Below are 13,247 nucleotides of genomic sequence, written 5' to 3'. Positions count from 1 at the left end.
TTTCACACATTACATCTGAGATATACATAATGATAAAATTAAATATCCTTTATTTGCCACTCCCTACCCTTGTCATGTTTTCACACATTGCACTTGTCATGTTTTCACACATTACATCTGAGATATACATAATGATAAAATTAAATATCCTTTATTTGCCACTCCCTACCCTTGTCATGTTTTCACACATTGCATGATTAAATTTATATTATGGACAATAATGTCGTTCCCGAGTCTGTTTTTTTTATTTCTGATACAGTTTTTTTTTTTTTTTTTCTGATTATTTTTTTTTTCAATGAGATGATTTGAAATAAATGTTCACCGTCTTCATGGATTGGAAATTTTGTGGAGGTAAAAGAGTAAAAAAAAACAACAAAAAAACACATAGATAAAGACATAATATTACTCATACCTGCCAACCCTTCCACTTTTGGCGGAATCATTCCTATTTTTCACTCTTCCATTTTTGTACTATTCTGCCATTGTTTCTAAAATTACGATTTAGAAAAATGATGATAATGCTAAGAATGAAAAAGAGCAAAGGGGGGGGGGGGGGGGGGGGTGAAAGAGGTGAAATTCCTATTTTTTATTTTTTTGTTGTCTCAAATTCCTATTTTTAGGCGTTCTGATTCCACTTTTGGAATGTGAGGGGTTGGCAGCTCTGCATTACTGTATTGTAGGTTACGAACAAAATTGGATATAACGGCTTGGGAAAAAGAACAAAATACTAAACACTGGACGTTTCAGGCTTAAACCCCTTCTTCAGCCAATAACAGAAGCAATAAAGACATTACTATACCTTTTAAAATCCAGACAGATAGCTCTGGGTGTGTAATATCTGGCAGAAAGAACTTTTCAATAGATTGGCGTCCTATCCCAAGGGTAGCAAGCAAATGCTATTATTACCTGTTTCACTCTTTAGAAACTGAAACGAACTCTTGCTCCATGGACCTAATGGCTTTGAAGGACTACTGTTTTGTTTTAAAACGCTACCACTCTTTTCAAACCTGACATGGAGAGGTGGTGGTGGGGGGGGGGGGGGGGGGGGGTGAAAACCTGGTTGTCTTGTGGAACATTTTGAATTGTTGTGTTACGTTAGAATCTTCTTTTTCTCTCTGGTTTACAATCTGTCTAACATCTCATGAAGTGTTCAGTGTGCTGGTTTTCAATCTGTCTGACATCTCATGAAGTGTTCAGTGTGCTGGTTTTCAATCTGTCTGACATCTCATGAAGTGTTCAGTGTGCTGGTTTTCAATCTGTCTGACATCTCATGAAGTGTTCAGTGTGCTGGTTTTCAATCTGACATCTCATGAAGTGTACAGTGTGCTGGTTTTCAATCTGTCTGACATCTCATGAAGTGTTCAGTGTGCTGATTTTCAATCTGACATCTCATGAAGTGTTCATTGTGCTGGTTTTCAATCTGTCTGACATCTCATGAAGTGTTCAGTGTGCTGGTTTTCAATCTGTCTGACATCTCATGAAGTGTTCAGTGTGCTGGTTTTCAATCTGTCTGACATCTCACGAAGTGTTCAGTGTGCTGGTTTTCAATCTGTCTGACATCTCATAAAGTGTACGGTGTGCTGGTTTTCAATCTGTCTGACATCTCATGAAGTGTTCAGTGTGCTGGTTTTCAATCTGTCTGACATCTCATAAAGTGTTCAGTGTGCTGGTTTTCCACATCTTTGTGGGTCGTTGCACCATTCAGTATGACCTGTTTGTCTGAAATAACAATGTGAAATTGAATTTAAGATTCAATTTAATATACAAAAACAGATAAAATGGATGTTTTGGGTTTCCCCTTTGTCAACAAAACAGGATGGAGAAAACACTACAGACGAATGAGATAAGGAGCCGGCACAGGTGTAAGATAAAGATCTGAAGCAAAAAAGAAAGATTTCTTGTATTTTTCGTTCTTGCTTTGTCTTGCACCTTTCATACACACTTGTTCAGTTCGTGAATCGAGACAATTTCAATTGCTTGCTACCCTTTGGATAGGACATTAGTCTATCACAAACTACTTTCCACCAGATCTAATAGACCCATTTACCCTATAACGACTGGATTGATAAGTTAAGGGGATGGAGGGGGTGGGATAAAAATCTCAACTTCATCCTGGATCAATCTTGGTCCCTTTGGTGTCTGAAGCAAGCACTCTATCAGCTGAGCTATCAGGACCTGTTATCAGAGAGAAGCAGTTACAAACTCCTGTTGGTCTTGTCCTGGCCTATATAGGGCAATTATTATTAAGCCATCTCCTACCTCTTATATCATTATAGCGGATGTGTTGTAAGGGACAGTAGAACTAATGTAGTGACATTGTTGTACAAATAATCAACTTAGAGCGATGCATTCGACAGACAGAGACAACTGTGGCCTACAATCACACAACAGTATTATATCATCTGGGTGACAGATGCTGGAAAAGGAATTTATAGATAATTGTCAAATTAGAAAGTGGGTTTTATTTTATAATTTTGTTATGGAGGACAATGGACATTTTGGTAATGGATATTGTGGTAATGTATACTGTGGTAATGGATAGTGTGGTAATGGATATTGAATCTGGTAGTGACAACAACTAAAAACCTCACAAATTTGGACATTTTGATTTTTTAACTCACTCAATCTTAGAGATTTTTGCTACTTTTCAAAATTAGAAAAAAATGTATTAAAATGAGTATGTATATAGATAGTTTTATTCATTCAACTACCAAGTTTGATTCAACCACCATTAACATGTAAAAACTAAAAATACTAGCTTTGATAATATGCCTATAATTTGTCTCAGAAAAATGTAATCAAAAGGCATGGGGTAAAAGTAGCCTGGGTAAAATACGGATATAGTCGGTGTTAGGGTTGAGTGAGTTAAAATCATTTTCCACAAACCAGTTTATCCTGGTTGTAGTTTTACAGGGACTGCAGCAATGACACACTGTCTTTAACTTTCTCAAAGTTCTTCCTACAATGTCTGACACTGCCAACTGCTCGCTCACTGCATGCACTATGAAGAAAATTGCTGTCCTTAACTCACTCATCCCTAGCACTGACTATATCCGTAGTTTACCCGGGTTACTTTTACCACCCCATGCCTATTTATTACATTTTTCTGAGACAAATTATAGGCGTAGTATCAAAGAAAATTTTTTAAAATTTTATATATTTAGTGGTAGTTGAAAAAACTATCTATGTACAAGCTCATTTTAAATATATTTTTTTACAATTTTGAAAAGTAGCAAAAATCTCTAGGATTGAATGAGTTAAATCTTTTGAGTTCATGTGAATGGAAAATGGAACAAATTTGTTTGATTTTCAATCTTGGTGAACTCGGTAGAGCTGCCATCTTTAGGAAAAAGACCGTATGTGGCCTCTTATTTATTCCAAGTAAACATACTGTCTTTTTCCTTAACTCACTCAATCCTAGAGATCTTTGCTCATTTTCAAATTTGGAAAAAATGTATTAAAAATGAGCATGTACATAAAGTTTTATTCACATATCATTAACATGTAAAAACTCAAAAACATCAGCTTTGAAACTACGCCTATAATTTATCTCCGAAAAATGTAATAAATAGGCATGGTGTAAAAGTAACCAGAGTAAACTACGGATATAGTCGGTGTTAGGGTTGAGTGAGTTAAGACGGCAGAGAGGTAAAGATATATACTGTGGAAGTGTCTGACAGTGGTTTGAATCCCCGAACCTAATTTAGATTATTCCATGAGTCCCTAGAACTCTGACCCCTCACCAACACACATTTTTGCATGGCTTTGACTTACTTGTTGACTTATGCCTCTTGACTCCTGGCGAAGCATAGGGCCTCAACAGCACTCTTCGATCTTCTTCTGTCCCCGGCACAGACCTTTGCCTCACTCACTCCAGGTAAGATTGGAGACGCTCAAATCTTGGTGAAGGCTTCTCCTCCTCCAAGTCTGTTTTGTTTTGGACGACTCCGTTTCCTCTTGCCCTGTGTTTTCCATTCAAGAGCCTGCTTGGTTTTATTACAGGGATTTTTGCATGGAGTCACGTTTTAATTCTTTGTCATTTTTAATTCTTCTTTTTCAGAACGGATGATGAGCAGATTCGAGATTTACAAATTTCCAGAGAACGAGCCAGATCAGAAACAAGATTTCCAGAATTTTCTCAGCAACAACAACAACAACACCCACATCAACTTCAACAATATGGCAGCAGTGGTAGTAGCGGTGGTGGTGGTGGTCGGGGTATTGGAGCTCCCAGCAGAAGTCAACATATCATCTCTGTCGGCAGCTACAGCAACAACAACAATAATCTGAGTGTCAATGTTGCTCCTGGTGGACAAGCTCGCTTGGGACGAGACAGAACTCGGTATAAAAGGTTGGATGATGGAATGAGGGGGGTGGGGACGATGATGGTGGATGAGGTGGATTCATCCGTCGGAGAGAGAAATGGTGGGGGTGGTGGGGGGAGAGGTGTTGGAGAGGTACGAGGGAGTACAGGTAGCAGTGGTGGTGGTGGTGGAGGTGGTGGAGTGTTTGATGCCTACAAAAAATTAGTGACTCCTGGTCTGTTTTCAGCTGGTAAAAGTTCAGGGATGGGGAAGGATGGAGGGACACGGAGAGGGCTGAGCAAGTTCCAATCACGAAGTCAGAATGCCCTTGATGATAGGAGGTAGTATTCTTTCTTTGAGGCACTCTGTGTGTAAACTAACACTATTTTACTAGTTTTTTTATTGGGGGGACACCCAGTGTGAACTAATGATTTGTAACTATCATTTATTGAGGCTCCCGGTGTGAAACTAACAATTTGGGAAGTATAATATCATTTTTTTGAAAAACTAACGGTTTTTGGTTTTGATAAGATACTTACTAATACTTCTAATACAGAAAACAACTAATAAGGGGGGTAACTCTCAAATCTTATTTAATGAAGAAAGAGTTTGGTTCAAAGATTTATTTTTAGGCAATTGCTAATTATATAACTCATACATTAATATAGAATTTTTAATTGACAAATCAAAACAGGTAAAATTAATAATAATAATCATGATGATGAGAAGAGGAAGAGGAAGAACGAGGAGAACGAGAAGGTGGCGGATGAAGAGAAGAAGTGGGAGGAGGAGGAGAGGGGGAGGAGGTTCCAATGGAAACTCCATTTTTTTCTACTAACCGTTTCAAACTGACAATCAGATTCTTGTTAAATTTTGAAGGTTTTCACGGCAATATCAATCACCATCTTCTGCAAATTATAAAGATTATTTATTCTCTTAATTTTTTTTTCTCTGTGTATCCTACAAGTTTTTCTATGTGTGATAATTGGACATCATATATGTGACCCCTCGCCTCAAAACGGTATTAAGTCGGGATGACTAAGATGCTGAAAATTAAATTTGTAGCCAGAAATATTAGACTTGCGTTGAGTTTATAAACTGTATTGAGGAGAATGAATATCATATTTCAGGTTGCTGAATACCAATCATTCATAATTTTGACCAGTTTAAATTTAATTTGACTTTTTAGCATCTGGTCCATCCCGACATAATACCGTTTTGAGACGTTGGGTCACATATTGTGCCATCTTGAAGCTAGAGTTGTCTAGATGGGCCAAACTAGTTGGAGAGAAAACGTTTGTTTTGTGTTAAAACTAACGGAAGAGTGAGAATGGAGAGGCTTCGTATAGGAACAATACAGACAATGGACGTTTCGGGTACAAACCCCTTCGTCAGCACAACAATACACAAATTAACGTGGAAAACAAGTAAAATAAAATAAAATGCATAATTATCGTGTATCGTCTGTATTCAATGGTGGTTGCAGTAGTACTGCAGTAAAGACAATACACATTATTACTATATGAAGCCTCTCCATTCTCACTCTTCCGTTAATATTCTCACGATCACAGGCTTACCGTTTTCTACTTTGATTTGTGTTGTCCTCTTCTATCTGAGTCCACATTTACTCACTGTATTTCTCTCTACGATATTATACATAATGTTTGGATTTTACTACCATTGCATATCAATTTTAACACAGATTAGTTAGAGATAACAGCATGCATGTCTGTAACCTAATTAAGAAATTACGGGTGGTTGGATGGGAGCATCACCCTTGAATCATATACCTATGATGTTCGCATGGGTATACGATCCGATAGTGATGTTATTTCTTCTTCTCTTTACTAGCCTATCCTGCTTCTTTGGTTTGTGATTGTATTTTTGACAGGGGATTTTTTTTTTTCTGTAAATCCTCTGCCTGTTTGTTCTTGGTTATTTATAATTTAGCTTATGAAATCTTTAGGTTATGATTTTGATTTACATTTGTACTATTTTTGTTAGATTGCTTGTTTTTTTGTTTCAGCGGTCTCTCATATAACCTCAATTGTGTTGGAAGAGACCTAAAGCAACAAACAAACAAACAACCTAATTAAGAAATTAAGGAGCAGGCACCAACGTACGATAAAGAACTGAACAAGTGTACACGAAAGGTGCCAGACAAAGCAGCGGCTATGTGGTCTAGTGGTATGACACTCGCTTTCAGATCGGAAGGTCCTGGGTTCGAGCCTCACGCTCGGCACATAGTTGAGTCCTTGAAAAAGGTTCTTTACTCACATTCTCTCACCGTACTCAGGTGTAAAATGAGTACATGGCCGTTAACAGTGTTGTCTTTGTCCGAAAAATTGTATTATCGCCTAACAGGCGGCATGTCCCGTCCTACATGTTAAATGTTGCTGTTGACCAGGGACCCCTTGTAAAGCGCTTTGAGCACATTTAGTGGATGTTGTGCTATATAAAGCTCAATTTTTAGAAAGCAAGAAAGAAAAAGACAAGGAAAAAAAAAACAGCCCAAAAAATTAGTCGACCTCAAGGTTGACTCCATTTTTTGAGATGATTTTTTTCGTTGTATTTTTCTTTCTTGCTTTGTCTGGCACGTTCATAGACACTTGTTCAGTTCTTTATGTGTGTAACCTGTATGATAATGGTGAGATAAGGTAGAATGATTATTTTTTTTAGATAAAAAAAAAACAGAAAGAACTTGAGCATTGATATAGAGCAGTAATATGAATCAAACATGGGAGGATACAGAGGAGTAGGTGGGAGGATATGGGAGGATACAGAGGAGTAGGTGGGAGGATACAGAGGAGTAGGTGGGAGGATACAGAGGAGTAGGTGGGAGGAAACAGAGGAGTAGGTGGGAGGATACAGAGGAGTATGTGGGAGGAGACAAAATTGAGGTGGGGGGACAAATAGTATGTGGGAGGAGACAGAGGAGTATGTGGGAGGAGAAAGAGAAGTATGTGGGAGGAGACAAACAGAATGTCGGAGGAGACAAAATTGAGGTGGGGGGACAAATAGTATGTGGGAGAAGACAGAGGAGTATGTGGGAGGAGACAAACAGAATATCGGAGGAGACAAAATTGAGATGGGAGACAAATAGTATGTGGGAGGAGAAAGAGAATGTGGGAGGAGACAAAGATGAAGTGGAAGACAAATAGTATGTGGGAGGATACAAAGAGAATGTGGGAGGAGAAAGAGAATGTGGGAGGAGAAAGAGAATGTGGGAGGAGACAAAGAGAATGTGGGAGGAGACAAAGATGAAGTGGAAGACAAATAGTATGTGGGAGGATACAAAGAGAATGTGGGAGGAGAAAGAGAATGTGGGAGGAGACAAAGATGAAGTGGAAGACAAATAGTATGTGGGAGGATACAAAGAGAATGTGGGAGGAGAAAGAGAATGTGGGAGGAGACAAAGATGTAGTGGAAGACAAATAGTATGTGGGAGGATACAAAGAGAATGTGGGAGGAGAAAGAGAATGTGGGAGGAGACAAAGATGTAGTGGAAGACAAATAATATGTGGGAGGATACAAAGAGAATGTGGGAGGAGACAAAGATGAAGTGGAAGACAAATAGTATGTCGGAGGATACAAAGAGAATGTGGGCGGAGAAAGATTGGGTGGTGGGAGACAAAGAATAACAAACAACAAACAAAACAAATTGAGCTTTTATATAGCACAATATCCACTCAATGTGCTCAAAGCGCTTTACAAGGGGTCCCTGGTCAACAGCAACATTTAACTTGTAGGACGGGACATGCCGCCTGTTAGGCGATATTACAATTTTCTGGACAAAGACAACGCTGTTAATGGCCAGGTACTCATTTTACACCTGAGTACAGTGAGAGAATGTGAATAAAGAGTCTTTTCCAAGGACTCAACTATGCGCCGAGCGAGGCTCGAACCCAGGACCTTCCGATCCGGCGCATAGTTGAGTCCTTCGAAAAGATTTTTTACTCACATTCTCTCACCATACTCAGGTGTAAAATGAGTACTTGGCCGTCAACAGTGTTGTCTCTGTCGAAAAATTATAATATCGCCTAACAGGCTTCATGTCTCGTTCTGCATGTTACGTGTTGCTGTTGGTCAGGGACCCTTTGTAAAGCACTTTGAGCACATATAGTGGATATTGCGCTATATAAAAGCTAAATATTTATAAAAATCTTTCACAATTTTAAAGTATCTGCTGGAATGTGAACTCCTGCAGAAATTGTAAATAAATATTTTTAAAACAACAAACTTGTAACTATTATGATTTTTTAAAGATTTTATTACAACAGTACACGTTTTGAGCAGCTATGGCCCCTCAAGGCCGATAGAAATTGATAAAAGACAGAAAAGGGCGCTTAAATGACCTAAATAGTGTTGAAAGCGCCGTTAAACACCTAAAAACCAAAAAGCTGGGCAGAAAGGCCTAATTTTTTATTTTAAAAAAAAATTTTCCAATTATTAATTTCAAATGATATTGACAAATGCTTTGGTATCTTTCCCCCCCCCCCCCCCCCTTCCCCTCCCCCTTTTCACCCTTCCTCAGTCATGAGACGGAATTCTCTCACATGCCAGGATTTGGTGGCAGTGCATTCAACGCCTACCACCGACAACCCCTGACCTCTGACATCAACCAAGGTCAAGGTCAGATGAGTCCACCAATCAAAACTGGTGCTAGTGAACTAAGGTAACTATTTATTGTTATGTTATGTTATAGGACAAGGTCGTGTCCCACCCCCGTTCAATCTGGTTATAAATAAGGAACAAAAGTGCGATGTCAAAGAACTGGTTCCAATCTCATTGGAAGTGTAAAACCAGTCTTTCAGAGGACTGGATTGATACATACCTTGTTTGATTGATATCTTCTGGTTTCAAGAGTGATGGTATCTTGTTTTCTAGTCTAAAGAAACGCTTGGTGCTCAATAAAGATATTTAATCCATCCTCGCTCTTTTACATCCTGTGTAATACTGGGAGGCTGCGGTTATTCGGACTCAAATCTGAATAGTCTCCCATGGCTATTCGGATTCGAGTCTGAATAGTCTCCCATGGCTATTCGGACTCGAGTCTGAATAGTCTCCCATGGCTATTCGGACTCGAGTCTGAATAGTCTCCCATGGCTATTCGGACTCAAATTCCAATGCACATGTGCAATCAACAGATTATTTGGACTCAGTCTGAATAGTCTCCAGTGGGAGTATAGTTTTTGTTTGTTGTTTTTAAAAAATATACTTTAATTATTGATAATTACATAAAATTAATGCAAATAAAAATTACGATTTTAGTTAGTAACTATCAGCAGGTAGTCTAAACCTGCTTTATTTGACGAGAAAGACAAAATCATGGATTAATTGGAAGTCCAGATAGAATTTATAAAGAAAAGAGATAGAATTAAAACTCTTCAAAAGTAACAAGTGGTATAAATAAAAAGCTTTTCGGACAACATAACACGGGAGATGACATTTATTTTCCTTGTAAATCATCTCTCTGTTATGTGTTATTATATTTGTTATCTTCAATGTATAATGTAAGCATTTGAGTGTGTTCCTCTTTGTTGGATTTTGTGCTTGTGTCTGGATGAGACTTATAAGTGCTTTCTGTCTTTGTCTTTTTTTCCTGGCCCTGGTCGGAGTCCTGGCTGGGAGGGGAACAGTCAAATGCATAGTTATTGTTTTGTGAGATGATATTATTTTCCTTGTAAATCATCTCTCTGTTATGTATTATTATATTTGTTATCTTCAATGTATAATGTAAGCATTTGAGTGTGTTCCTCTTTGTTGGATTTTGTGCTTGTGTCCGGATGAGACATAGGTGATCTCAAACTAAGTGCATTGGTGGTTTGCTCTTGGAATTTACATCTGATCCCTATTTTTTCCCAGTTCCCCTTTGTCTTACTTTCTCTTGGCTGCTTTAATTGTAATTCTAGAACTTTTTACTATCCCATTTTCTTCCTTTTTACTGGCGCTGATATAACCTAAATGTTTTGCAAGCGCCGTAAAACCCTTAAAAACAAAAAACACCAACATAACACAATGTCCAAATAAAAACAGGACAAAAATAAATAATTATAAAATTACATATTCTGATAGTGTGAGACAGGCAACAATCCTTCTACAATCCAAAGTAGGGGAATGAGCCGAGTCCGTGTGATATTATGGGCAAAACAAAATTTCTTCTGAACTCTTTTCTATTTCTTTATCGGCTCCACGCACGCACATTGGAGTTTTGAGTCCGAATAGCCACGGGAGACTATTTATTCAGACTCGAGTCAGTCCGAATTGCCACTTTGTACTGAGAATCTTATTATACATCCTATTACTAAAATGTGACCCTCCGTTTCAAAACGGTATTATGTCGGGATGGTTCAGACCCCAAAAAGTGAATTTAGAGATAGAATGATGAGAAATTGGAGCTTAGAAGTTTTTGCAATGCAAGAAATAGTCTTTATACTCCAGCATAACGTACAGAAATTAAACCCAAGTTGGATATTTGTGGCTATGAATTCAATTTCCCTTTACCGAGTGGATCCCGACATAATACCGCTTCGATGCGGTGGGTCACAAATAGTTATGCCGCCACCTTATGATTCAATATTAAATAACCCATTCATTATTATTCATTATTAGTCCTCCCAAGGACTGGCTACCTACACACTTCCAAGGAGTTTTGAACCAGAAAAGTAGAAGGTGTGATGTCACGTCTTTTCGTCCCTATTCAGACGTCACATTTGTGGAAAGATGAATTTAAACTACAAATGAGTAGGTGGTGACTTTCAAACCGTCCTACGTCACATCCTGATACCGTGATGCCCAAACTCCCAACAAAAGTAATGAAGACAGCTTACATAACGAAACGGCAATATGTGACCCTCCGTCTCAAAACGGTAATATGTCGGGATCCACTCGTTAAGGGAAATTTAATTCATAGCCACAAATATCCAACTTGGGTTTAATTTCTGTACGTTATGGTGGAGTATAAAGACTATTTCTTGCATTGCAAAAACTTCTAAGCTCCAATTTCTCATCATTTTATCTCTAAATTCACTTTTTGAGGTCTGAATCATCCCGACACAATACCGTTTTCAGACGGAGGATCACATATGTTCAAGCGCTTGAATATTCCTGGGGATTAACAAAACTCATAAGATACACGACACTTGGAGGTAGCAGTAAACCTCAAATCTATGTATGGGTCCTTGTATTCACTATAGGGAATGAGATTAGCGGAAGAGTAGCGTCCCTTGATTGGACGTCACCCATAGTCTGTGACGTCACCGACGGAAAAGTTATTAGAGAGAGAATGTCATGTTGGTTGTGCGCATGCGTCTCTCGTCCTCGCGGACGTTCTCTCTCTAATAACTTTTTCGCCGGTGACGTCACAGACTATGGGTCACGTCCAATCAAGGTACGCTACTCTTCCGCTAATCTCATTCCCTATTCAAGTCACTGACAAAGGGACTTAATCGGGTGGTAGTAAACGCATTTACTCTATATACATTGGGTTCATAAGAATACGGCCATTCAAATTCGAGTTTAATGTCCAAAATGCCCATCCCCCCTTCCCCCTTCCCCCCACCAAAATACCCCCACTGTATGCCCATCATACTGTCGCACTTCAACACTGAAGATAGGGAATGAGATTAGCGGAAGAGTAGCGTCCCTTGATTGGACGTCACCCATAGTCTGTGACGTCACCGGCGGAAAAGTTATTAGAGAGAGAACGTCACATTGGTTTTGCGCACGCATCTCTCGTCCTCGCTTCCGGTGAAAGCGGCTTGAGACACTTCAAAACCAAATTGACGTTCTCTCTGTAAGGTGACGTCCAATCAAGGGACGCTACTCTTCCGCTAATCTCATTCCCTATAGATGCAACATTTGTGTGGTGTGGGATGACGGATGGTGCTTGGAGCAGGGTAGATTCAGGGTGTTCCATACCTACACTATCAGATCATAGGCTGTACTTCTGATCTGGTACTGTTGTTGAGAGGATTAAATAACAATGTGAAATTGAATGTAAGCTTCAATTTAATATATTCGAAAACAAATAAATTGGACGTTTCAGGTCACCCCTTTATCAACAAAACACGAATGAAACACTACAGACGAATGAGATAATGTGGTAGTGGCGTTGTTAAGATGAATCATCTTAACAACGCCACTACCACATTATCTCATTCCCTTCAGGTCACCCCTTAATTATCTACACAAAAAGGCGTTTGTTGAACATCTCATTGTATTTAAATCTATATCTGTGTGCTTGTGTCACTTCCTGTATGGAGAGATAACTCTTATTCACCAATACTCCTATTTCTCTCCCCTCAGGAAACCGCTTATAATTTCTCCTAAAAAACCTCAGGCACCCTCTCCTCCTTCTCCCTCTCCTCCTCCTCCTCTTTCCTCCTCACCTTCTCCTCCACCTCCTCTTCCCGCTTCTTCGATAACACCCGCCCCTCTTCCATCAGAGGAGTACGATCTTAAGACAAACAGGGACCAATCACCCAAAATTGATGAGCTGTCAGAAGACGCTGACCCCCCTCAGGATAAAAATGAACCCGTCCAGTCTAGCTCTCCACCTTTGGTAAATGGAGCAGTCCATTCAGGGAGTGACGGGGGCTCTAACACCCCTCCTACCCCTGATACCGTTATAGGGTAAGATGCATGCATGGCATGTCGTTCCCTGCATCTGCATCTGAGTCTTTTCCATCCATCAGCTAACACCCTACCACCTCTACCACCACCACCACCACCCTGCAACTACCTTATCCCCTCCTCCGCCCTCCTCCTCCTCCCCTCTCACCCCAGCATATCAAACCAGTCAAGATATTTGCATTTCAACGTGATACTAAACTGTTTGAAAATATGGACTGTCAAAATGAAGTAAGGAACAAAAATGAATGGAACAGCTTCAAAAATATACAAAAATACCAAAAACATGTAATGTATCGGGCTCAAAACCCT

At 39.3% G+C, this 13,247-nt stretch overlaps 1 protein-coding gene across 10 annotated transcripts in view; it reads left to right on the top strand.

Moving 5' to 3' along the window:
* The window catches only part of LOC144960864 (tight junction protein 1-like), a 192,822-nt gene that overhangs the window by 163,697 nt on the left and 15,878 nt on the right, over positions 1 to 13,247 (top strand). For 7 of the 10 annotated variants that reach the window (XM_078894259.1, XM_078894253.1, XM_078894252.1 and 4 more), the window contains 3 exons: positions 4,061 to 4,342; positions 8,839 to 8,979; positions 12,612 to 12,938. In XM_078894259.1, the coding sequence (XP_078750385.1) occupies positions 4,061 to 4,342; positions 8,839 to 8,979; positions 12,612 to 12,938 (750 nt within the window). The remainder of the gene's footprint in view (positions 1 to 4,060; positions 4,343 to 8,838; positions 8,980 to 12,611; positions 12,939 to 13,247) is intronic. The other 3 variants (XM_078894257.1, XM_078894255.1, XM_078894260.1) reach the window with 1 other exon arrangement.

The sequence above is a fragment of the Berghia stephanieae genome, chromosome 15, assembly GCF_034508935.2.
Source record: "Berghia stephanieae isolate SIO BIC M18660-M18661 chromosome 15, UCSD_Bste_1.3, whole genome shotgun sequence".
Lineage (NCBI taxonomy): Eukaryota > Metazoa > Mollusca > Gastropoda > Nudibranchia > Aeolidiidae > Berghia > Berghia stephanieae.
The sequence above is the reverse complement of the archived record's forward strand: the minus strand, read 5'-3'. Positions and strand labels throughout refer to the sequence as shown.